The sequence below is a fragment of the Ammospiza nelsoni genome, chromosome 5 (genome assembly GCF_027579445.1).
Source record: "Ammospiza nelsoni isolate bAmmNel1 chromosome 5, bAmmNel1.pri, whole genome shotgun sequence".
NCBI lineage: Eukaryota > Metazoa > Chordata > Aves > Passeriformes > Passerellidae > Ammospiza > Ammospiza nelsoni.
In genome coordinates, this window is record NC_080637.1 from 70,038,156 (window position 1) to 70,061,682 (window position 23,527).

General features: G+C 44.1%; 1 protein-coding gene across 1 annotated transcript; it reads left to right on the forward strand.

Moving 5' to 3' along the window:
* The first annotated feature begins 2,125 nt into the window (after positions 1 to 2,125).
* Positions 2,126 to 23,393, forward strand: IL17RA (interleukin 17 receptor A). The gene is made up of 13 exons (XM_059473265.1): positions 2,126 to 2,260; positions 8,381 to 8,405; positions 10,209 to 10,355; positions 12,074 to 12,198; positions 13,635 to 13,761; positions 15,116 to 15,163; positions 15,251 to 15,408; positions 16,594 to 16,668; positions 17,391 to 17,466; positions 17,551 to 17,565; positions 18,772 to 18,873; positions 19,931 to 19,972; positions 20,556 to 23,393. Exons 1-13 carry the CDS (start codon positions 2,126 to 2,128, stop codon positions 22,046 to 22,048), a joined length of 2,568 nt encoding a protein of 855 aa, XP_059329248.1. The 3' UTR covers positions 22,049 to 23,393.
* The last annotated feature ends 134 nt before the right edge of the window (positions 23,394 to 23,527 follow it).

A 23,527-nucleotide genomic window follows, 5' to 3' on the forward strand; every position in this document is an offset into this window, starting at 1 on the left:
TGATCATCAGCTATAAATGTTGATAAATATAAGTGTTTTGCCTTCATTTGAATTGCCCAGAGCTGTAAAATGACCTCTCTCAAGTATAAATCAGTCCAGATATAAACCTCCTCTCCTACTCTTCCCTACGCTCCCTGCCCACCTTCCCAGCCCTCCCTTGCACCTCCACCCAAGCCCTTCCCTGTCTCAATTCTTTACCTCCTTCCACACTTTTATATCTAGTTTTCATGAACCCACAGAAATGCTTTTGTAAATACTGCTGTACAGTTTGTAACCGTCATGTAAGCCTGTCATCAGTGCCAGAGTCCGTCTTGCCCTCTCGCACGTTTTAAAATCAACAGAGGAAAGTTAGAGTGAATGGCCCTCAGTGAGCTATAGGGTCATCTCTGTGTGGGACAAATGTATATTCCTGTAAGATTGCATTTTTATCTAAGGAATGATGTTATTTTAAAATTGCTAATAAATTTCTAAACAATGTCCAGATTTGTTCAATATTGTAAATGGTATCAAAACTCCTTTGACATTGCTCCCTCCTACCAGCAGTGGCTGAAAATTAAAGACAGCTTCCTGCAGCCCCTTATTTCCCACTGGTGGCCCTGCTGCCTTTCAGGGACTCTTGTCCCTGTCTAAGGGGCTGCAGAATGGTCTGGACAGCCACAGCCTACCCCACTAAACAGCAGCTTAGGAAATCCAGCCGCTGTCTGTGCTGCTGTCACCACAGAAATTCTGCCGTGTCACGACGTCCAACGCGTGTGACTCATGTGCAACCACACGCTTAACATTTTCCCTACTGGATTCCTTCTTACCAAGCACATGCAACAGAAAATTAATGCCCTCAGCTTAAATACAGTGTAATTAGTATATACATAAGCCATGAAGCTAATGGGATGATAACAAGTAACGTTCCACACATTTGCTTGTCGATTGAGCAAATTTGTTCTACCACGGTTATCAGGAAATTACACCGCAATGCCAGCTGAGCACTGTGTTTGTGTTGCAGCATTATAAATCACAGCGTGCTCAGCCCAAGTACATCAGTCTAAGATTCAGTAAAATAATGCCTAAAGAAAAAAGATTTTTATTTTTCAGTTACACGTGTATATATAAATATTTTTCCCTGATTTGCACACAGCTGTCAGAACTGCAGGCTCTGCTGTTACTATTAAATTGTGGTGGTACAAAACGTTAAAAACCCAGGGGATGATGAAAACCTGTAGGTGTTATCAGTGAGGGCAGAAGGCTCACCAACAGAAACCTCATTATCTGCAGGCTCAGACTGGACATCAGTTAGACATCTGCCACCACAAAACCTTAGGAAACCACCGTGCTCACGGCTGTTGGTCAAAGCTCAGCAAAGGACTCAGCATTGCTAGAAAGCTCCCTGAGCTGGCAGCTCAGCTGAGTTATAGCTCTGTGTGAGACCATTAGGTGAAATCCACGGTAGAGAGCAGGGGAAAGTGGCTGTGGGCAGCTGCAGTGTGAAAAAAATGTGAAACCTGGAGTGAAACCTGAGAGACAGCTGAAACGGGGTTTGCAGAGTCCCCTGTGAAGTGGATGCATTTAGAGCAGCTCCACAGCTGGAAAGGTAGAGCATACACCTACAATGCTTTTTGTTCGGCAGCTGCAGAGCGCTGCTGATGTCAGTGCTTAAAGCTCAGGGAATTTACCCGAAGCCAGAGAGGAGCACTGGGAGTTCCAACTCAACACGAGGGAGAACTTCTTTACATCCAGGGTGGCAGAGCCCTGGGACAGCTGCCCAGGGAGGCCGTGCAGTCTCCCTCTCCGGAGACATCCGAACCCGCTCCAGGTGACTCTGCCTTGGCAGGGGTGTTGGCATGGATGATCTCCAGCGGTCCCTCCCAACCCTGATGCTCCTATGAGGCGCACGCAGACCTCGCAAACAAGAAGACGACCCCCAGTTTTAAGCAGGTTTGGCTCTGTAACCCCAACCCCAGCGCACGGCCGGCGCTGTCCCGGGCGGGGCGGAGCCGCTCGCTGCTCCCGCGGCCCGGCCCAGGCCCCACAGGCGGGCGGGCCCCGCTCCGCTCCGCGCCGCCCCGGCCCCTCCTCAGGTGCGGCCCCGCCCGGCCCGAGCCCGGAAGCGCCGGGCGGCGGTGCGGGGGCGATGGCGGGCGCGGGGCCGCCGCTGCTGCCGCTGTTGTTGTTGTTCCTCCTGCCGCTCCTGCTGCCCCGGCCGCCCGCCGCCGCGGCCCTGCGGCTGCTGCTGGACGCCGCGCCGCCTTTCACCTGCTCGCAGCCGGTAAGCGGCGCCGGGAGCGCGGGGCCTGGGCGGGCGCGGGGAGCCGGGAGGGTGGGACGGGGCTCGGGGCCGGGCGGTGTCGGTGTCCCGGGCGGTGTCGGTGTCCCGGGGAGCACCGCACACCTCGCTGCGTTGCCCCGGCCGGGAGGCGCTGCTGCCCCGGGCACCTCCGGGCGGCCGCGGCTGAGCCGTGCGGGAAGCGGCCGCGGTCCCCGAGCAGGATGTGAGTCTGTGCTAAGAGCTGACGTTGCCCAATGTCCTAAAAGTTTTAACCAGTGCCTTGCATATTTTAGGACTTTTAGGAGTGCGCGGGGAATTGAGCATTACATGCGTGTGAGGTTTTTGAGCAGGCGGGCTTTGGCTCCCTGTGAAACCGGCCGGACAGGAGCTGCCGATGCAGCGGCGCTGTAAAAGTGAACAACCAACCTGAGCGAACTTTGAGTAGGAACTCCGAGCCGGTCACTCTCTCTGGTGGTTTTTGAGGATTGTTTTGTTGGTCGCTTTTTTTGCTTTGGAGTGGGGTTTTTTTTGGTTTCAGATAAGTATAAAGAGTGTATTGGAGGGGAAGAGATCTGCTTTTGCTTTTTAATTAACAATAGCAGGTGAGACAGGAAAATGGGCGGTTGTTGTCTAAGCTGGACAGCTTTATTTGCCATGGTGCACTTTCAGCAGCCTGAAAAAGGCAGATAATCAGGTACAGCTATAGACAACCGTAAAACAAAATGTGTCCTTTGGGGTGAAAGCTTCTATAATCTTTTCCTGTTCACATTTCCTGTCTTTTGTCTAGTCTGACACTTTTCCTAATGTTTGACTATATCCTTACCCCTGTTTTACCAGAACCTCTGCTCTGCTGCCTTCTCTCCTATTTAAAGAGACCCCAAGAAAACAGACCAGTTCGGCAATTTTACTGTAGGCTGGACATTGTAGAGTTACAAAATGTAAACTTTGGCAAAGGGAAAATTACAGTATTGCTTAGGCATCTCACATAACCATGATATCCCAAACCTTGTTAGTCACAGAGATTGACAGTAATAGAGTCTGTGCAAGTCCTTGGATGGTGGGGCTCTGACTGACTTTGTCTTGTCTGTCCCTCGTTTTTTAGGAAGTGTGAGCACAGTAGCTGGGTGAGGGGTTCACCAGAACATCTCCAGCTTTCACAGGGGAGCTGTGCTGCCCCATGCTCTGGTGTGCACACAGAGCAGTGAATGCTGGGCTGCTACGTTGGCCCTTTCTATCAAAAAGCCGATTTCCAAAGTGCAGGTAGACTTAAGAAAAAGGAGTCAGCTGAAGCCCAGGAGCAGCCTCTTGAAGCAGTTTTGAAGCTGCTGATTCACATAGAGAAAAGCCCCATCATCAACTGAGGCTGTGACAGTTGAGAACAGTTCCTCCTTCCCTTTCTGTGGGCTGGATTTGGTAACGCTCCCTCCCAGCGTGTGGCTGTGCTGTGGTTCAGAAGCAGAGCTGCAGCTGAGCAGGGTGGGTGAGTCCCGTTTCCTTTGTCTAACCCACCCTGCTCTGCTGAGCTCTGGAGCAGCTCAGGCTGAGCCCTGGCAGCTTCCTCAGCAAAACCCCCGTCAGGCAGAGGCTGCTTGGTGGAGGGGAAGTGTCATACCAGTACCTATAGACACCTGTAAGGAAAATTAAATGCTTGTTAACAGCTCATCTTATTAAAATCCACTAAATGGGCCTTATTCATCACTACTCCATCAAACTAGGGCTGAATAGCACAGCTGAAAATCCAGCTCTCACCAGTAACCATTGCTTGTACATGTCATCTGCAGGGGCTTTTTTCCTATGTGCAGGGGAAAAAGACATCCCACAGCTTAAACACCCGTGTGTTTTTCCACCATCACGTGTTAATCACTGTGTTCAGTTGCTGTGCTGTAGCTGTTGTGGGATGTGGCGTGCCTGGGGCTCCTGGAGGAATGCAGTGGTTATAACCCTGCTCTCTTTGAGGGGCTGGATAGCTGTACATAGTTTGGTCTCTGGAATTTATCTTGCCAGCTTGCTTCACTGCAGGTCTCTGGAGAAGAATTATGTAACACCTCTCATGAAGATGAGCCCTGGTGCTGCATGCGAGGACAGCTTTTCCAGGGTCTCCTTTGCAAATGTGTTCATTTTGCCCTTGCTGTTGACTGACTTCTGTCCTTCCCCTCTCTGGCATCTTTCTGCTGTGTAGGATGTTAACAATAACCCATGATCACACTGAGTGCTGGTGAAATATTTCTGGACCTCTTGGCATGAAAAGGATTCACTATCAAAACTATTGAACTTCAGCATAAAAAGGGTCACTGGTCAAAACTATGAAAATATTATAAAGACAACTTTAGAACTGATTGCTATGAAGAAATTTTAACTTTTGAATTTGGATTTGATTTTGCTGAGAATTGATATGAGGGCATGATAAAAAGTTAAAAACTGTAGAGAAAAATGCTTAAAAAATTAATTTGTAAAAGATGCTGGTTTCCTACAAGCCTTAAACAAATCATCCTTCAGCATTCATTCCTGTAATGTGTTCATGTGTTGATCTCTGCTTCTTTTTGCTAAGGAGTTAGAAAAGTGAAACTGCAGTAAACTTCAAATCATCCAAGTCTCTGAAGATACATGGAATGGTTCAAAGGTGAAAGGCAAATTTTGGAAAGCTGGAGCCCTTCCCATTCAGCAGCCACTCTTAAAGGAAAACTGGACACTTGCCTGGCTCCCAGTGGTTTCTTTCTAGTTACCACAGCATCCTGCTGGCAAATCTTTGCCTCCCATTACTTCAATTGAATTGTTATGGGATGGTGCTGTTAATCAGTTTCCCAGGTTTATTTCATTCAGATTCTTAGAATTCTCCACAGCATATGGTCTGTTCTTTTTAAGCAAAACACAAATCATTAGAAAAGAGCGAAAAAAACAGTTGCTTCCCTTTTTGTGAGAATACAGCAAGTAGACAAGAGTTGAGTGTGCCTGTCCTGGTGAGAATAGTTTCAGCATCACCTCAAAATCATCTCCTTCTCATATTTATGCCTCCCATGTCTGTAGCTTTGATTTTCAGCCCTGGTTTAAGCTCAGTTGGCAAGCAAGCCCCACATGGCCACTCAGTCACTCACTTCCCTACCACGGAGATGGGGGAGAGAACCAGAAAGGTGAAAGTGAGAGAAATTGTGGGTTGAGGTACAGACCATGTAATAAGCAAAGCCAAAGCCATGCATGCAAGCAAAGGAGAACGAGAAATTATTTTTCACCACTTCCCTGGGCAGGCAGGTGTTCAGCTGCCTCCAGGACAGCAGGGATCCATCATGCATAACAATGACTCTGAAGACAAACACCATCACGCTGAAATCCCCCTCCTCATCTCTCTTCCCCCAGCTTTATGTGCTGAGTTTGGTGCCTCACAGTGTCCCTGTGGGGAGCTGGGGTCAGCACTCCCAGCTGTGTCCACTCTGATTCCTGCACCCCCAGCCTGCTGGTGGCAGGGGTGTTGGAGAGCAGAAATGGCCTGTGCAAGCCCTGCTCAGCAAGAACAAAGACATCTCTCTGTTACCAGCACTGTTTCCAGCCCAAATCCAAAATACTGCCCCATACCAGCTGCTGGGAAGGAAATTAACTGTATTACAGCACACTCAGGTAGGGAAACCAGGTTAAATATTTCTGCTGTCATAGCTTTGTTAGTGTGCTCTGGATGAGCCAGTGCATCAAATAAGGTTTTGTGTTGGTTGGACTTTACAAGGAGAAACCAACAAGTATTCCCTCAGGTGCTGAGGAGGGAGCCAGTGCAAATCTGACAGTGGTTAACACTGTGCTGCAGACCAAACTGGTCTTTTGCTCTGGTTGCTTCCTGGCTTTTGAATGTCATTGCCTGGAGTTACGCATTCTGGTATAAAAGTGTGCCCAGAGCTGTTCACCTGGGTACTCTGCCAAAAGGAGATGGGGGTTTCATGGCAAGTGCTCCTAGTTCTTGCCTTTCCTTGAGCTTCTTACACCTCTGCCTGCACTGTGCCTTTATCTTTGCTTATCTTTGCTTCCTTATGCCAATAGTGAGGACATCCTGTGTGGATGAGTTGTTCTTAAAAGCATTTTCAGCTCTTGGGTCATCCCTGTAGTGCTTGGGCACTGGGAAGGGAGAGGACCAAGAAGTGAATTGGTGCCTTGCAGTGGGAGAATCCTTTCCCTGTTCTTGTGGCAGACCTGCTAAATGCTCAGCTAACTGATGGCAGCTTAAAACACTGCAGTATAGTCAGCTACACAGAAAAAAATGTTGCTGGCACAGCAGGCAAGCAGGTTAGTGCAGGGTAGGAAAAACACTGTGTAGGTGGTCCCTTGAAAACTCTGAGTGGGGCTGGGGAAAGGTGATAAAATACTGTTGGTGATAAAATACCAGATAAAGTACTGTTGTTTTTCCCCATGGAAACCCAGCGTTGAAAAGATAAGAAGGGCTTTAATTAGCAAGTGTCAGTTCTGAATCCTCATTGACAGACAGATGGCTCCTCACTGAGCTCTGGAGTTTTTAATAAATGTCAGAAAGGGCACAACAGCCTCATCAAAGCTGGGAACATCCTTGTGAATGCTTCACCTGGGATAATCGACCTGGAGGAAGAGAGGATCCCTTTGTACACTGTGCTGGATCAATATTCATATTGATAATTAAATAAGAAAGGGGAAATGCAGCATTTCCTCACTGATGGTGTCAGCTCTGATGCAGAGCACCAGCACTCCATGAAAGCAGCTGTTGCTGCTCTTCAGGCTGATAATGCCTTATATTTTCCATAAGGGCTTTGTTGGGATGCCATGTACAGTAATTACTGATGACTGCAACAGAACAAGGACAAAATGACTGAATATTAAGTGATAGGCTTTAACAGAAATCATTACATTAGGAAAAATTCCTATGCTTGGTTGCCAGTTATTTTTGTTTCCTCTTGAGGGCTCATCCCAGAGCAGTCACTCACTCTTTGCCCTCCGTGGAAAGCACCATAGCAGTTGCTGTGAAGAAAATTAACTCCAGATAAAATCTTAATCTCAGATAAAACCACTGCACCTTTGCACATAAGGGGCTTTGTCAGGCCACATAATTTACCTTAAAAAGTCTGATTAAGGGTCTGAAGTGTTAGGACTAATTTTTTTCGTAGCTTAATCCATTCTTCCATATAGGTATTCACAATTTTTATTTTTCTCTTTTTCAGTGTTTGTGGTTAGCCAGTTTGGTTTCATCAGCATTTGCTTCTTTGCTTTTAATTTCTTTTATTCTTTTTTTTTTTTTTAATTTATTTATTTTCCATTACTGAAGGATTTAGGTTGCAGGTGCTGTTTTTCAATATAGCTCTACCTTGGGTGCATTTGTGGTGCAGTAATTGGAGTGTGGATGTGTTTCTTGTGAAGGGTGCCTGCAGGCTGCATTTGTACCTGTGTGTGTTGTTGTGACTTGTGTAGCAAAAGCCTGGAAGAGATTTTCAGGTTTTATTCTTTATATAAGCATGAGGAGGTTAATGCCAGATCTTCCTGCTTTCCTTCCAAGGAACACGAGCAGAAATGTGAGCATTGATCTCTGAGCTATTTTCATTACCAAAATGGCACAGCTGGCTTGTCCAAGCACCCTTCCCTAAAAATGTAAATATTCCCTTGGACACTGAGCCCCAAATGCATTTGCAGTTGACCTTAGGAAGTTGTAGAGAGTTTAAAACCCAACTGCCTTCCCTGCTCCACTGAAATGAATTATATGGTGGCAATTGTTGACCATAATATCCAGCTTTAGGGGGCTTCCAGAATAATCAAAATATAACTGGGAGAAGCCAGGCAGAGCCCACATAATTTCTGCTTGCTTCTTTGTGATCAGGGCATCTTTATTCTTAATAAGAAAGTGTCTAATTCTGATGAATTCTTCTTTCTCAGCACAGTGGTGTTTGCCATAGGTTGGACTGGATGATCTCGGAGATGTCACATAAATGGTGCCCAAGTTCCATGCCCTGTGTCTTTGGTTTTTTGATTAACAGCTCAGCCCAGTGTTTCCATCATGGTTAATTTTTCTAATTTGTGTGCATCACTGAAGTGCTTTTTCCTGCCCCTCTCCCAGCCCTGAGCAGAAGCAAGTTGCTGTCAGTTTTATTCTGAGAGTAATATTCTTGTTTCTTTCCCCCACAGGATTTAAACTGTCTCGTAAGAAATAGTAAGTAATTTTTTTTTCATTGATGCAGTTTTCTCGTAAGATCATGCTATTTTTTTTTCTATTTTTTTTTTTTGTTCTTTTCTTTTTTTAACTGGGTTCATACAGCATGTTTTTCCTGCTAGAATCGAAGAGTTGTAAAGGGAAACACTGCTATCATGCCTTGCTTTGGGATTTACACTTGGATCCATTATAAGCTCCAGCTAGAAGAGGAATGGAAAGTTTGGTCTTTTTTTAGGACAGAGTTAGGGGTAGGCAATGACATGAGTAAAACCCAACCCAACTTGTTTAATTTCTATTTAAAGCTGGGATCATCAGTTTTTAAAGAAATGGGAATTTAAGGACAAGTTTGCCAGCAAATGTTCATTACAAGCCATTATGACAGTACTTGATGAGAAATTGGTGTATGAACTAAAATTAAAATGGGGCATAGAGGGGTGCAGTTGGGAGCAGTTAATGTAAATTATTGGGTGTAAGGGGTCAAGTCTTAGCAATGACATGCATCTGAAAGACCTGAATATAATTGTGGGTAATGTTGTGAAAAGCGTTCTTAAAAACAAAAGGAAAATGTTCTGAAATTGTCCATTTGAAACCTGGAGGCATCGGGGCAGCCCTGCAGAGCTCCTTGGCTTTCCCCCCTGTTCTAAGCCAGCTCATTCCTGCCTCAGTGCCCAGCCCTGTGTCAAACTGACACAAGGATTTCTGTACCAGTGGTATTTTTGTTTGGCTTGCCAGATCAGGGAGAGGGCTATGCTGAAAATAACCAGATTTAAAACTCCTTTGGCAGGAGAGGGCTTGGGTGGGATCAGGTTGGATATTTCCCAGTGGCACACAGCCACTGGAATACAGCTTGACAACATGGCCAAGCCAGACTGCAGCACCAGCATTAAAATGCTGCCCAAGTTAAATATTTGGTTTAAATTCTGCTTTATGGCTTTTGTTATGTTTTTCTGCTCTAGGGGAAATCTATTTTTTTTTTTTAGTGTTTAGTACACTCTTTGCTGAAAGGTACTTTATTCTTGTCAGGCTTTTTATAGATATTTTTTGTAAAAGGAGCATTTGAGGATGGTCTAATTACTCCTAAGCCTAAAGCCATGTTTCCATCACATATCCATCAAAATAGACCCAAAGTGCACTTTAGGGGAGGCTGACTGCTATTTTTAACATGCTCTGAGAAGTCAAATGTGTTACAAAAGCCCAAGTAGATCATGTCTGTCTGATGCCTGTCACACCTGATTTCACTTTCTGGTGACTCTGCAGGACCAGCTCTCCCTAACACCCTGTTGACAAGCACAGTTTATTTTTCTGTCCAGGGAGCTCATTAATTTAGGCAAGGCATAACAGGCAGTTGTTGGAAGCTGAATTCAGATGTATATTCAAATTTGAGGAAAAGCAGTTTGGTAATTAACCAAGGTAATTAAATATTGGGAGGTAATTAACTATTGGAACCATTTCCCTGGCTGACAGAATTCTTACCACTGGAAGGCTGGAAATCAGCACTAAAATAGGTCTGTTTCAGCAGAAAGTTTAAGGAAGTACTGAGTAAACTTACTTGATCTGTTTAGCCTGACTACACTGATAGTGACAAGTACTAACGGATTTTAAGGAAAAGAGGAAGTGGAAGTTACTAGAATAAGTTTGGATTATTACAGGCAATTTACAAAGCACTTCCATACAGAAAACTAACTTTGAGTCTGTCACCCAGTTTTCCCCTCAGAATAAACCTGACCCAGAGAGCAGATCATAATTGCAGTTAAGCAGAGGTTGCTCAGCCCCACTCTAAATGTGAGTTTCATTTCTGGACAGGCACGTGCATGGAGCCGAGCTGGCTGCAGGTGGCTGCCTGGACTCCCTCTGCTCCAAGCAGTCTCCACGTTTCTTCTGATGTTTTCCGTAAGGAGGATGGAAAACTGGTCCCTGTGCTTCAGATACAGTGGAAAGTGGCTACAGATGGTAAGTGGTGGTTGTTTCATTTCAGTTTAATTTCAGTGCTTAAATTGTCCTTTGAAGTCGTTGTGGATGTGTTTTGTTTTCAGTGGAATTTCACTTTTGAGCATGGAGCAGAGGTAAAAGGTGTGTTCTAGTAAGAATAGATATTGGTTGCTCTGGGTCTGGGTTGAAGGCACCTGAGACAGTAATTCATGTTCAGACTCAGGTGTTTATTATTTCTTATCAGTAAAACAGTTTCACAACCATGAGGTTGGCAGCTTTTCATTAGCAAGGCACAGAAAGGCTAATTGCCTCTTGTTACAAGGTCTTTTAGGACTAAACTATCCAATTAAGAACTGACACCTGGATTATTTTCCCTTTTAACCCAATAACTCATCCCTGGAAGCCTGCAGTGCAGACTTCTCTGCCCAATTACAACACATCACCCAAACCCATGAAGAAGAAGGTAAAGAAGAATAACCTGCCTCTACCCTAAAACCTCCATCTTCCTTCATATTTATTTCTATATTCTAAAATTCCAAGCTCTAAGTTTTCCACCCTGTGGTATTACTCACTTCTAACCAACTCCACACCCACAATCCCAGTGCTATCAATCAATTTTCGGAGCCTTCTTCACAGCCTCAGGTCAAATGCAGTATTCTTTGTGGGTCTGTGCCTTTAAGCACAGAAAGTTTAAAATTCTCAGCATCCAGGGTTCCAACAGATAGAGAGGAAAATTATGACTTCAAGTTATGCAAGCAGATCTTTGAAATTGGAGAGGTTGGCTGCCTAATTTTGTTTGGTGGGTGTAATCTCATCTTTGTGTGCCTTGGCAAAGCAATAATTGTGTCATTGTTGGAGCCTAAATGACTACTAAGTCACATTTTCTCACTCCCCAAATATATTTGATTGTTTGTAAATGATGCTTCCCTTGCATACTCTAGTCCAAAGTTTTGCCCTGCTTTAAGGCAGAATTAAACACATTTATTTCTTCCTTCTGCAGGGGCTGTGTCTGAGGGCTGTAGAGTTGTGATCTCTAGCTAGGGTAGTGTAGAAGCAGGTGTGACCCAGTCATTGAACTCACCTGTGCCTGGCAGCTCTCTCATGTGTACCAAAACAAAGATGTGTTTGCTTTGGCACCCAGACTGCACGAGGCAGCTTTGAGAGAGCTCAGCACAATGCCACATCTGTGGAATGGCAGGGTGTGTGGAGAATGCAGTCACCTTCTCCTCTGCTCCTTCATTTGCACAGATGTAGCTTTGCCAAGGTAATTAACTATTGGAACTATTTCCCTGGCTATCTGACAGATTTCTTATCACTGGAAGGCTGGAAATCAGCACTAACATAGGTCTGTTTCAGCTGAAGGTTGAAGGAAACACTGAGTAAACTTACTTGACCTGTTTAGCCTGACTACATGCCTGCTCTGGCACCCAAGCTGCATGAGGCAGAGCTCAGCACATCTGTGGAATGGCAGGGTGTGTGGAGAATGCAGTCACCTTCTCCTGTGCTCCTTCATTTGCACAGGTGTAGCTCTGCCATGCAGGACAGCCTTTAGGCTGAGGGTGCTGTCAGTCAGCCCTGCGTGCTCGCTTTTCCATGGCCACTTATCTTCATGCTGGGATCCTCAGCACCTCAAAGCAGCTAGACTAGACAAGGCTAGGCACAGTGGTGCTCTCTGTGGGAGCTGCAGCCTCTCCATGGGCAGAGAGGAGGGTGAGCAGCTTTGTCCCCTGTCCCTGCAGCCAGCGTCCGCTCCCTGGAAGGGGCCGAGCTCGCCGTCATGCAGGTCAGCAGCAATCAGCAGATCTGTGCCCAGTTTGACTTCCTCAACAATTTGCCTCTTCAGGTCCGTCCAGATGGAGGCCGGGTGAGTGCAGAGCGATCCAAATTATGTGTTCTAGTCTGTGGAATTGTTTCTGCTTTCACTGTTTTATGGCAAGGTTATTGATTAAAAAGTACAGGCTGCTTAGAGCCTGTCTTGGACTTCAGATCTGCCCTCATTTCCCATTTCTCTTTCACTCTGCCCTCATTTCCCATTTCTCTTTCACTCTGCCCACCCTTCAGATTTTAAGAATTGCTGCTTTTAGTTGCCTGGCATGTGTCATCACTCGGGAGGTTGCTTAAAGCAAATCATTGTAGGGGTTCTTGTGGTGGTGTTCAAGGGGGCCTCAGGATGAGGGAAGAGATGAGAATCTTGACTCCATGTTTCAGAAGGCTGATAATATTATTATTTTATTATTATATACATATATATTTTATTAAAAGAAAATGATATATTAAAACTATACTAAAAGAATAGAAGAAAGGATTTCATCAGAAGGCTAGCAAGGAAAGAAAGGAATCATAATAAAATCTTGAGACTGACTGAAAATCTGAGACAGCTGGATTGTGATTAGCCATTAATTAAAAGCAACCACATGAGATGAATCAAAATGCACCTGTTGCATTGCACAGCAGCAGATAATCATTGCTTACATTTTGTTCCTGAGGCCTCTCAGCTTCTCAGGAGAAAAAAATCCTAAGGAATGGACTTTTCATAAAACATGTCTGTGACAGGTTCTTGCATTCTGCTTCAGAGCATGATATTTTATAGCTTTTAAACTCAACTCTTACTATTGCTTCCATTTTTTCTTGTACTCTCTTGTTGCTGAGGAAAGCACCAGCCTTGGGGGTGGTAATTCAGATTACATTCCTTCTAGGAAACTCGTCAGAAAAGTGCTGAACATCCACAACAGTAAGGAATATAAACAATGAGGAGTTCATTCCTTAACCACACAGAATTTGGCCATAGTTAGCTTGCCACTCACTAAATACCACTCTCCCAGAGTGCCTCTCCCAGAATATGCACAGCATTGCTGATGCAGCAAACAGTATAGATTTAAGAATATATGTATGGAATGGCCAGGTACAGAACTACATAGGTATAAATGCAATTCTAAATGCTTAGCACTTGCAAAGTGCTACAAAATTCATACTAGACTGAAATTTCCATCTTGAAACTGCATATTTTATTCTAGTCTCCATTCAGTTCAGGATATAGTTTGGTGGAAATTCCACACAATGGCTTGGCATAAAACTGTTGTATCAGCTCAAAGATCCCAAGAAAAAACGAATTCTAAACAGAAGAATTGAGACAGACAAAGAGACAGGTATATTTACACTTATGTTCCAATTTTTCACAGTCAAGCTTCAGTTAAAGGGTTACATGGGATGAGGGAACACAGTGGAACAGGGCCAAGTCAGCTGTTAATTTCAGTGCCTAAATTGTCCTTTAAAGTCCTTGTGGATGTGTTTTGTTTTCAGTGGAATTTCACTTTTGACCGTTTTGAAGTAGAACCTGGCCAGACTTACCAAGTGACTGTGTATCACCTGCCCAAGCTGGGTGTAAATGGAGACTACAATTGCAAGTCCACGTCCCTCACAATGCCTGGTAAGAGGTGATTTAATTCACTTGGGCCTTGGGTTTAGGAATGTGGTGGTTTGTGGACCTCTGGAAGGAATGTGGTGGTTTGTGGGCCTGGCATCACTGCTGCTTTTACTTCATTTAAAATATTTCAGAGCTGCCCCTCTGCTTGTGGCAGCTGGAAGTACAGGTCAGAATTTCCAAATCAGAAGTTTGGCTTCTAGTACTAAATCCTAGACATGGGAAGGTCAATTTCAAAGGCACAGTTAGGCATAATTTACCAAGAAACTTGGTAGTGCTGGGTGCCTGACCCTTTCTTGTTGATGTGAAAATTTTCCTATCACTAAAAGAATTTTTACTGTGCTCCCCAAGGTTGCTAAGCATCTGTAATCCCTGTGGCTGCACTGACTGCTTCATAAATATTTGCTGCTTCATACAGATCTTGAAAACTGGTTCTTAAATTTTTTCTTAACTTGCTCATAGTTGTCAACCTGACTTTGTAGTTATAAAATGGCAAAGTGTGGAGTGTGTCAGCCAATGTGAGCTGGAAAAGGAGAAGAGAGCACTTAATTTTCAGCCCTCATACCCTTTCTTCTGCCTGTTCACACGAAGAACTTCCTGGCTTTTATCCTCTACTGTTCTTCAGAAGCCTAATGCATGGTGTTAAGCTCAGCAGCTGGAGGGAGCTTTGCTGGTTAGAGCTTACACATGAATTAGGGACACTGTAAATTCACAGAGTTTAAATTGGTAACTTTGAAAGTTGAAAACTTGAAATATGAAATGTTTTATCTCAACTGTCTAAGCAGGGAGTTGTTACTTTTCCTTTGTCCAAACCCTGGAGGAGAGACATAATTTAAGGCTGAGAGTTGTAAATCCCACATTGCTAAATGTTGAATATGTAACTTTGGATTTAACTGTGAAGCAAGTACCAAAAAGCAGGGCCAATCTTCTAAATAAAGGGAATTAGAAATGTGGAAGAGTGTTTTAGGATTAAGAAAGATTCCAGCCTCCTGATTTTCCTGTGTCAGAATGCCTTTGAAGGAATCTATTGCTGAGGTGTGATTACAAGGTGTGGGGATGAATGTGAGGTTTTAATTCCACTATTGTGACCCTTTCTGCACCAGTGCTACATTATTGCTGTACTATTAAGTGTGGTATGTTTTTGGTTCTGAGAAGAAAAAGAACCAAACACCCCATGGCATCAGGAAATGGACTGGAAACCAGTACTGTTCTTCTACAGAATTTTGCCACTGCTTTAGAACAAAGGTGTCTACTCATTTAGGAGAGCTTGGTTAGGTCTCTGACTTCTGATTAAAATTGTGGTTTTTTCCTAAATGGAAGTACAATATTTCTGACTGACTACTGATGGTCTTTCTTGCAGACTGCAGCGATTCTCTGATGAAAAGAACCATCCCATGTATAAAGACAGGTAAAAATATTTGAGTCTCATAGACATGGGTGCTCTGTTGGAATATTTGACAGCTGGGAAACATGAGAATATCTGCCCTGCTTCCAGGCAGCTTGTGGGAGCCCAGGATCCAGGGTGAAGTTCTAGGTGATACAGCTCTGCTTGTGAGCTTCCAGCCATGGATGGAGGCAGCCAGGTACAGAATCCATGTGGCCAGTTACATGCATGAGAAGAGGTGTAAAATGGCCACACAGGATTTCACTGAGGTAAGTCCCTTCCCCAGGTCATGCCTGCTCTGGAGATTTAGGCAAACATCTTAAATGCTTGCTAAATCAGGACATTTGAACAACAATTTTCAAGGAATTATTTTTTGATTGCTTTTGGAAAGGGGAATTTAGTAGGTAAAAGATCAAAAAAGATGTTCTATAATGTATAAAGCAGTCTATAAACATCTTCAAAGTCAAATTTTATGTTTGACTATCTGGGCTTTATTACCTTTTTCAAGCCAGTGCCTGGGTAGCTAAGACTAAGCAAATTAACCAAAATTGAGATGCAAAGTTTCAATAAATCATTGAAGTACTTTATCAGAGATGATCACAGGAAGGTATTAATTAAATCTTTTATATAAAGAATGAGTGATTTACTAACAGATGCTTCAATCAAGCTGAGAATCAATTTCCATAGGTCTTATAGTCTGTGTTGCTGAGAATTTTAAAGTGTCCAGACTGTGTTCTGATATAAAAAATGTTTCCCTTCAGGCACTTGAGGGAGGAGAAATACTGAATATTTGGAATCACTCTCCACCCTTCCTTGTGTGAGGGCAGATATATTGGCATTCAGTTTGTTTAATCTTTCTATTCCTTAACACTTAAAACCCTTAGTACTGCCTGCACTGATATGTTTAAGCTGTTACTGACACAGATGGGGCAGCTGTGTGAGTATCTCCCTGGTGGAGGGGAATACACTTCATTTTGGAGTTTGTATCTGCTAATCACTGTGAACAATTAGGTTATCATGATATTGACTGTGTACAGCAGGTAGCAAGGGCAACTCACCTGCCTGTTCTAGTGTCAGAAGTAGTGTTGGCAGCTGCTTTTAATTAAACAAGGAGACTTGTTAATGTTTACACATTACAGAGCTGAAGACATCTACATTGTTAAGAAAATGTAAGTTTTAACTCCTTTGAAGTTGTACCAGGTACATCCCTAATTATTTCCTGTTACCTGTGTAGTCTTGGCCTGCTGTCTCAATTGCACTGTCACACAGCACAGCTGCTGAGATGGTGGCCAGATCCTTCACCCGTTCTGTTCTCTCTGTGCTTCTTCTTCAAAAGGAAAAACATAGCTTCTGCTTCTTTGGACCACTCCATTTTTTCATTTCAGCTTTTTCTGTTTTCCTTGCTTTCATTTGGTTTTCTTCCTTCCCTTATAACTTGCATCTGATTTCTGCAGGATGGACTGCAACAGCAAGTGAATGTCACAATCAAAATAGAGAACATAAAAGCTTGCTGCAGATACAAAATACAGGTGGGATCACACTCTTGTCTCTGTGTCCTTCCTTCCCAATCAAGGCTGTGAGCACCTCAGGAATGTCAGGAAGTTTTTTTTTTTCACAGTGTTTTGTTCTGAGAGTGGCTAATATGCAATTACCTGCATCAGGGAAATATTCTGGCTGAAAGAATTTTTATATAGGTATTTGTTGGGGGATAGAATATAAGAAAATAAAGATAGTGTAGAAAGTAATCTTACCCCTAAGGAGTTGCAGCTGGGCCAGTTATCAAAGATTAGGAACAGGCCTGAGTTTAACAGGCCACAGGTGTAACCAGTGAGAAGAAGAGTGCTGTAAAAGAGTGGGGTGGCTGCTTTGTGAAGAAAGTCAGTGCTCTGAGGAGATGCCCATGAGAAACACCAACAAGGTGTGAAACTTTTGTGATGAGGAGACAACAGTATGGAACCCCTGCAATAAGATGGCAGCAGGTGTTCTCTGCAGTCCGTGGCTTTTCTTCAGTACAGGGCTGCCAAGTCAGAGATTATGGGAGTGGGAATGGCAAATGTGCAGCCTCAGGAGCTCACAGCTTTTGTCATGTATGGTGTAAGAATTCTTGATTAATCTTCTTTTCTGAAGGGAAACGGGAATTCTGTGTCTCTGTCCTAAAATACAAGGAACATTGAGGCAGAGAGAAAGTAAATCAGGGAACAAAATTTCTTTTAAGAATAACTTCTGTTTTCTGGATTCTTTTCAACTGCAGATTCAGCCATTCTTTGCAAACTGTGGCACAGACTGTCTGAGACACTCTGCTTCCATCCCATGTGATCCAGTTCCAAGTGAGAACCACTTTTCTCTAAATTAGATTGCCATTGTTTTACAGCTGAGAACTGAATTTTTAACATAACTCTTGTCTTTTGCAGGTACAGAACCAGCAGGTAAGAAGTTCTTGCAACACCCTGAAACTTTTTTTGCTGCTCTTCTGTTGGGTAGAATGAGAAATAATCCTTCCTGCAAATGACCCAACGGGCAGGAAATGTCGCTGTTGAAAGTTTTATATTATTTGAAAATAGTGGACAACCCATAGGTGGTGCATGAACTGTACCAGCCATACTGGGAACACACCAAAGCTCCCACTGAAACCTCAGAGGATGTGAAGATCAGCACTTGGCAACCACCTGGTAACAAAACACCAAACCAATGAAGAGCAAGGAGACCCCACACTCCTAATAATGAGAACATCATGTGAGGGATGAGAGTTTAGGTCATGTGGGTTTAGTTGTTCGGGGATTTCTTTGTTCAGGGTCCCTCTTTTGAGCCACCAAGCTCACCCAGCCAGGTATCATAATCAATATGTGCAGTAAATCTCTCTGATGGAGATGAGAGCCTGGTGTCTAAAATTTCTTTAACAGTCCCCTTGTAACACTGAGTTCAGAATTAATTGTGCTAAGAATGACTTCACCATGATTTAATGAGGCAAGTATTTGTATGCAGTGTGAACCTTAAAGAGCAATTTTTTGAGAGACACTTCACTTGCATAGAATTCTTTGAGAAGCAGTTTTGACAAGAAGAGTCTTAATATAAAATACTTTCTGTCACTTTGCTCAGTGTTAAAAAATTTGCATAATATAAAGCAGCTTTTTGAGAGAATAGCATGCATATATTCATTTTTATGAATGTCAAGATAACTTGTGCATAATGATTTGACATCTTTTTTTTTGGCTGCAACACCTGTAAGGATCTTTTGCCCAAGATTAAAAAAAATTAAAAAAGGAAAAACACCTGTAAACTTAAATTCTTGACCCAAAATAGTGATATTTTAATTTTTTTTTTTAAGCTAGATTACAGGAACAGGCAGGACATGGGTGGCATGCCTGTCAGAGCTGGGTAAACATTGCTATTTAGAGGAGGGTTCTTGATCTGTGTTTTCAGTGTGCTGCACATATGGTTCTTTGTGTGGAGCAAGTTTGTGGTGTACAGCAGCACCATGCAAGCAGGAATTGGTTTGGAGAAGTGGCTGTGGATTGTAAGGGGGAAGTGCTGTCTGCTCAGCAGAGCCAGGGTCCTCCTCCCTTGGCTTCTGCTGCTCAGGGACCTTCTGCTCTTTGGTGGAGCTGTGTCTGAGCAGTGTTTCTGTTTTGCAGATGACATGATGATCTGGCTGTACTGGTGCATCACTGGGATCTCTGTGTTGCTGGTGGGGTCAGTCATCACAGCTGTGCTGTGCATGACTAAAATACGAGCAGGTGAGGCTCATACCAGCCAAAGAAAAAATCCAGTGCTAAAGATTATTTTTTTCTCCTTCTGTACCTATTCCTATTGTGGTTTTTTTCCTTGCTGTTCTGATGCCTTGCCACTGAGAATAATGCCTATGAAAACATCTTCAGTTTTACATTATGGGACTTGCAATGTCCTTATACCATGCACTAGATAAGTAAAGCCTTCCACAGGTTATCTTCTCTGATGCTCCTTGTTCATAGCACTTCAGAGGTCATGAGGGGAAAAAGGAATTTCGTAGTTCAGCCCTTTATTTACTGCAGATTGCTGCAGTTTGGTGCACGTTTTTTCCCCCTGCATTGCATAAGAGCATTGCAGAGCAGAAGCTTCCTGTTTGTCCACACTGTAGTCTTCCCCCTGTTTCCCAAATTCTCTGCAAAATTAATTTTATACTATTGTGAGATTAGATAAGGTTTTTCAATTGAAGTGGAAGGAAAAAAAAAACACAGGACAGAGACTGACATCAAGCAACTTGGAAAATTGGGTACTTAAGGGCTAACTCCTTGTTTTCTGTGCTGCAGCCATGAGGCAGTTATCTCAGGGAAGCTGTGTAACTCACTGCTTTTGTTTTGTTTTTTTTTTACATGAGAGGAAGAATTGGTAATCTTTTGGAAAATTTCTTAACATCAAATTCATCTATAAGATGCAGCTAGGGACATTTTAGTCACCTCTTCAGAAAAGCTTCTTAAGAAAAAGACATATTTTAAAAGCCTCTTCTCCTTAAGGAGAGGTCACAGGACGGTTGAGGGTTCTGTATTTGAGACTGCCACAACTGGGGAAGAAGCTGAAAGTTCATTTTGAGTGCGTTGTCTCCACTCAAAGGAAAAATATAGCACGAACTGGCCGTAGAAGAGTCTTTATTCTTTCAGTATGTTTTTTTAATTAGGCTTCTTCCTCCTTAAAGCTTTATCTCCCTGCACAGTTAGAGATTTATTTTTTTAACCTAATCTGTGGAAGGTGGTGTGATTTTAAGCATTTAATCTTAGTTCATGCTTCCAGAACTGACAGTGACTGTCTCTCTTCCAGCACGCCGGCGAGGGAAATGCAGCCACGACAGTTTGCAAGCTGGTAAGATGCAACTGTGCTTGGTCAAGCACCTCTCATGCAGGTCTGACAGTGTTGCCCAGAAGGGGCTTTTGTAGGCTCTAACTACTCCATAGATGCTTGTTGAAACCAAAAGTTAGCCTGTTTAGCTAAAAGAAGCTTTGTATATGGAATTTGAAGTGCTGTTTTTGTGAGATGGGAGGTAATTGCTTTGGAATGTGGGGAGGCTTTTGACCCAAGGCTGTACTAGCTAGCAGAAGAAGCTTTGCTGATCATCTAGGCCATAGCAACAGCAGATTGCTTTGGGGTGGGTGCACTCAGCTCTCCACTAGAGAATACAGCAATATTTGCAAACCTCTTGAAGCTGCTGCAGTGTTTTTGTGAGGTGAAAGTTGATGAATCATCTGGGCATTATCATAAATCACCCTTTACTGTGCCTGTACTTTCATATTAAATTTACAAAATGAGATGTTGTCCACATAGACTGCCAAAATAGCATTAAAGCTTAAAAGTTGTGTTGATACTCTGCTATGCTGCTTAGTGCTGACTCACAGCTTTGCAGTTTGGGGACTGTGGCTGTAATTAACATTTCCCTGCCTTCCATCAGCGCCGTACAGCGAGCTGCCCCTGCCGCCCCTGAAGCTGCGCAAGGTTTGGATCGTGTACTCTGCTGATCACCTGCTCTACGTGGACGTGGTGCTCAAGTTTGCTGAGTTCCTGATGACAGTCTGTGGCACTGCTGTGGCCCTGGACCTGCTGGAGGACCACCACATCTCAGAGCTGGGGCCCTTACCCTGGCTCACCCGGCAGAAGAAGGAGATGGAAGAGCTCTCTTCGAAGATCATCATCCTGTGCTCTCGGGGCACCCAGGCCAAATGGCAGGCCATGCTTGGGAATGAGCCTGTGTGCCTCAAGCAGGATCAGCAAAAGCCAGTGGGAGACCTGTTCACCCCAGCCTTGAACCTGATCCTGCCAGATTTCAAGAAGCCAGCCTGTTTTGGAATGTACATAGTTTGCTACTTCGAAGGAATAAGCAGTGAGAGAGATATACCTGATCTGTTCAATGTCACCTCCAGATACCAGCTGATGGACAAGTTTGAGGATATTTATTTTCGGATTCAGGATCTGGAGAAGTTTGAACCTGGGCGCATCCATCGAATCCAGGAAATCACAGCTGAAAATTACATCGATACCCCCAGTGGGAGGAAGCTGAAAGAGGCCATAGAGAAGTTCAAGAACTGGCAGACTGAGCACCCAGACTGGTTTGAGAGTGAGGCCATCTGCCTGGATAGTGATGAAGAGTCGCATTCCCTGAGCAGAGAGAGCCAGGTGGGTTCACTGCTGAGTGAGCCAGGAGGAATTGTGAAACACCAGCTGCACCCACGTGAGCCTGAGCCCTGTTACACCATCAGCCTCCACGTGCATGAGGGTGAAAGTACAGGCTGCAGGCTGCAGCCTCAGCTTAATCCACTTGGGGATCCAATTTCCCAGACTGTGGTCCTTCCTATGGATGTTCCTCCAGTTCAGGTGGTGGAGCCAGTCTCTTCCATGGAAGGCAGAAACATCCTCAGTCACCATGTGCTGAGCAATGAGGACTGTATGGAAGGAGTTCCTCTTCTGGAGACCAGCTTTCCAATGAGGAATAACCTCATCCTCCACGATGGCTCTGAAGCTTCAGCAGCTGACCAGAGTCCTGCAAACTTGTCAGATGACCTGAGTGAGCATCTGAGTGGACTCATGTACCCCCTTTATCAGCAGAGTGTCATCCCTTCAGAGCCATATCTGTGCCAGGGGGAGGCTGACCAGCAGCACCAGCTGGTCTTTGATGACCAGTGCAAGGACCAGAGGCAGTCAGTGCAGTCAGACCAGGGCTACATCTCCAGATGCTCCCCTCTGCCTCCTGAGGACCTTCTAGAGGAGGAGGAGGAAGAGGAGGAGGATCAGGAACAGCAGGGGGGCTTCCATGAGCTCTCTCCAGAGGTTTTGAACAGCCTGAAGAGCCTCCAGAAGCAGCTGTTTTTCCAGGACATTCAGAGGCACTCCAGCTGGAGCTACCCAGCAGAGGTGATGGACCTTGGCCAGGCTTTGGAGGACTCTTAGGCTCTGCCCTGTTTGAAATGCAGGGATGGAGGGTGGTCCTGTGCAGAGCAGTACTGAGGCTGCATTTCCAGCACTGTCCTTGTCCTTGCATTGTAAATGGCTTAGTGCTGGCACCTTCCTGTGCTGCTGGGATGCAGCACTGCCCAGCACATGTGGAATGTTGCTTCCAATCTCTGTGGAGAGAAGCCAGGAGTATTGCCCCCCCCTGTGAAAGAACAGGCAGTGATTCTGTTCCTTGGGGAAGAGCATTACACTGAATTCTCTCTGATGGATGGCAGAAAAATTGCTGTGGCTCATCCACTCGTGCCTTCACAATGCCCTCCAGCTGTGCTGATTCTATTGCACTGGATAAAATCACAGGCATGCTTCAGAAAATAGGCTTAGATAACATGGTGACATTTGTATTGCCGTTTTAATGCACATTTTGAACATTTCCTTGTAAATACTGTATTAAAAACATGTGCCTTAAGTTTCAGCTAGATTAGGGCTGTTTCTACCTGGTTGATAAATGTGCCTAAAGATTTTTATTTTTCTTCCCACTCATCATTCATTTACAGCTGCATTTCCATGGTCATTCAGAAATCAAGTGGAATAGCTGAGAATAAGTGGGATAAATGTTTAAATTGAGAGTCTCCATGACTCTTCTTGCCTCCCTACTGGGAGCTATGTGCTTGAAAACCAGCAACAGTAGTGAAGGGGGAAGAGGAGACTGAGAAATTGAATTTGGGATTTTTTTTACAGTTTTAAGAAATGTGGAGCTGAATACAGAATCAGGGGAATCTGGTGTGTTCTGTGACACACTGCTGCAGTGCTGTTTGCTTTTGGATATCTTAGCACCAGGAAGATGTGAGCTGAAGATATAGATAGTGACACACAAGGAAATAAAGGACTGTTTTGGAGGAGGAAAAACTGTAGCCTCAGCAGATGCTGTTTTAGAGTGGAAATTATATCTGAGTTAAGGGAGGCTGAGTGAAAATGACTGTAAGATGCACTTGTGTGGGTTTAAGCTCCAGCACAGGTAGTTCAGGTTAACTACAGTGAAATACTGAACAGACTAAGGGATTTCTCTTCCAGGAGCAGTGATGGTAAGGCTGCATTTACCCTGTTTCTTATCACTGGATAACAACCTGTGAGGTGTAAATACATGCAGGCCTTTCTCCTTTGTTGTTTTCCCATCCATCTAAGTTTACTTGTCAAAAAAATCCTTTATCTCAGCTTTTTTAAAATCTAATGTCTTAGAAAGAATCTATTCTTTTCTCTTGCAATTTATTTTGTATTGTGTGTGTTTTCTAATTTTGTGTCTAACCTGTGGGGGTTTTTTTCCTTAAATTAAAAATGAAGAATACTTTTTTTGATATATTCAGTTAACTACTTCTGTGTCCTCATTTCTGCCTATCTCCTTATGTTGAGTTCTTAGTATTTGTTACAGGAATCTGAGGCAAAACTGAGCCAGAACTGAACTGGCTCACAAATGTCAAA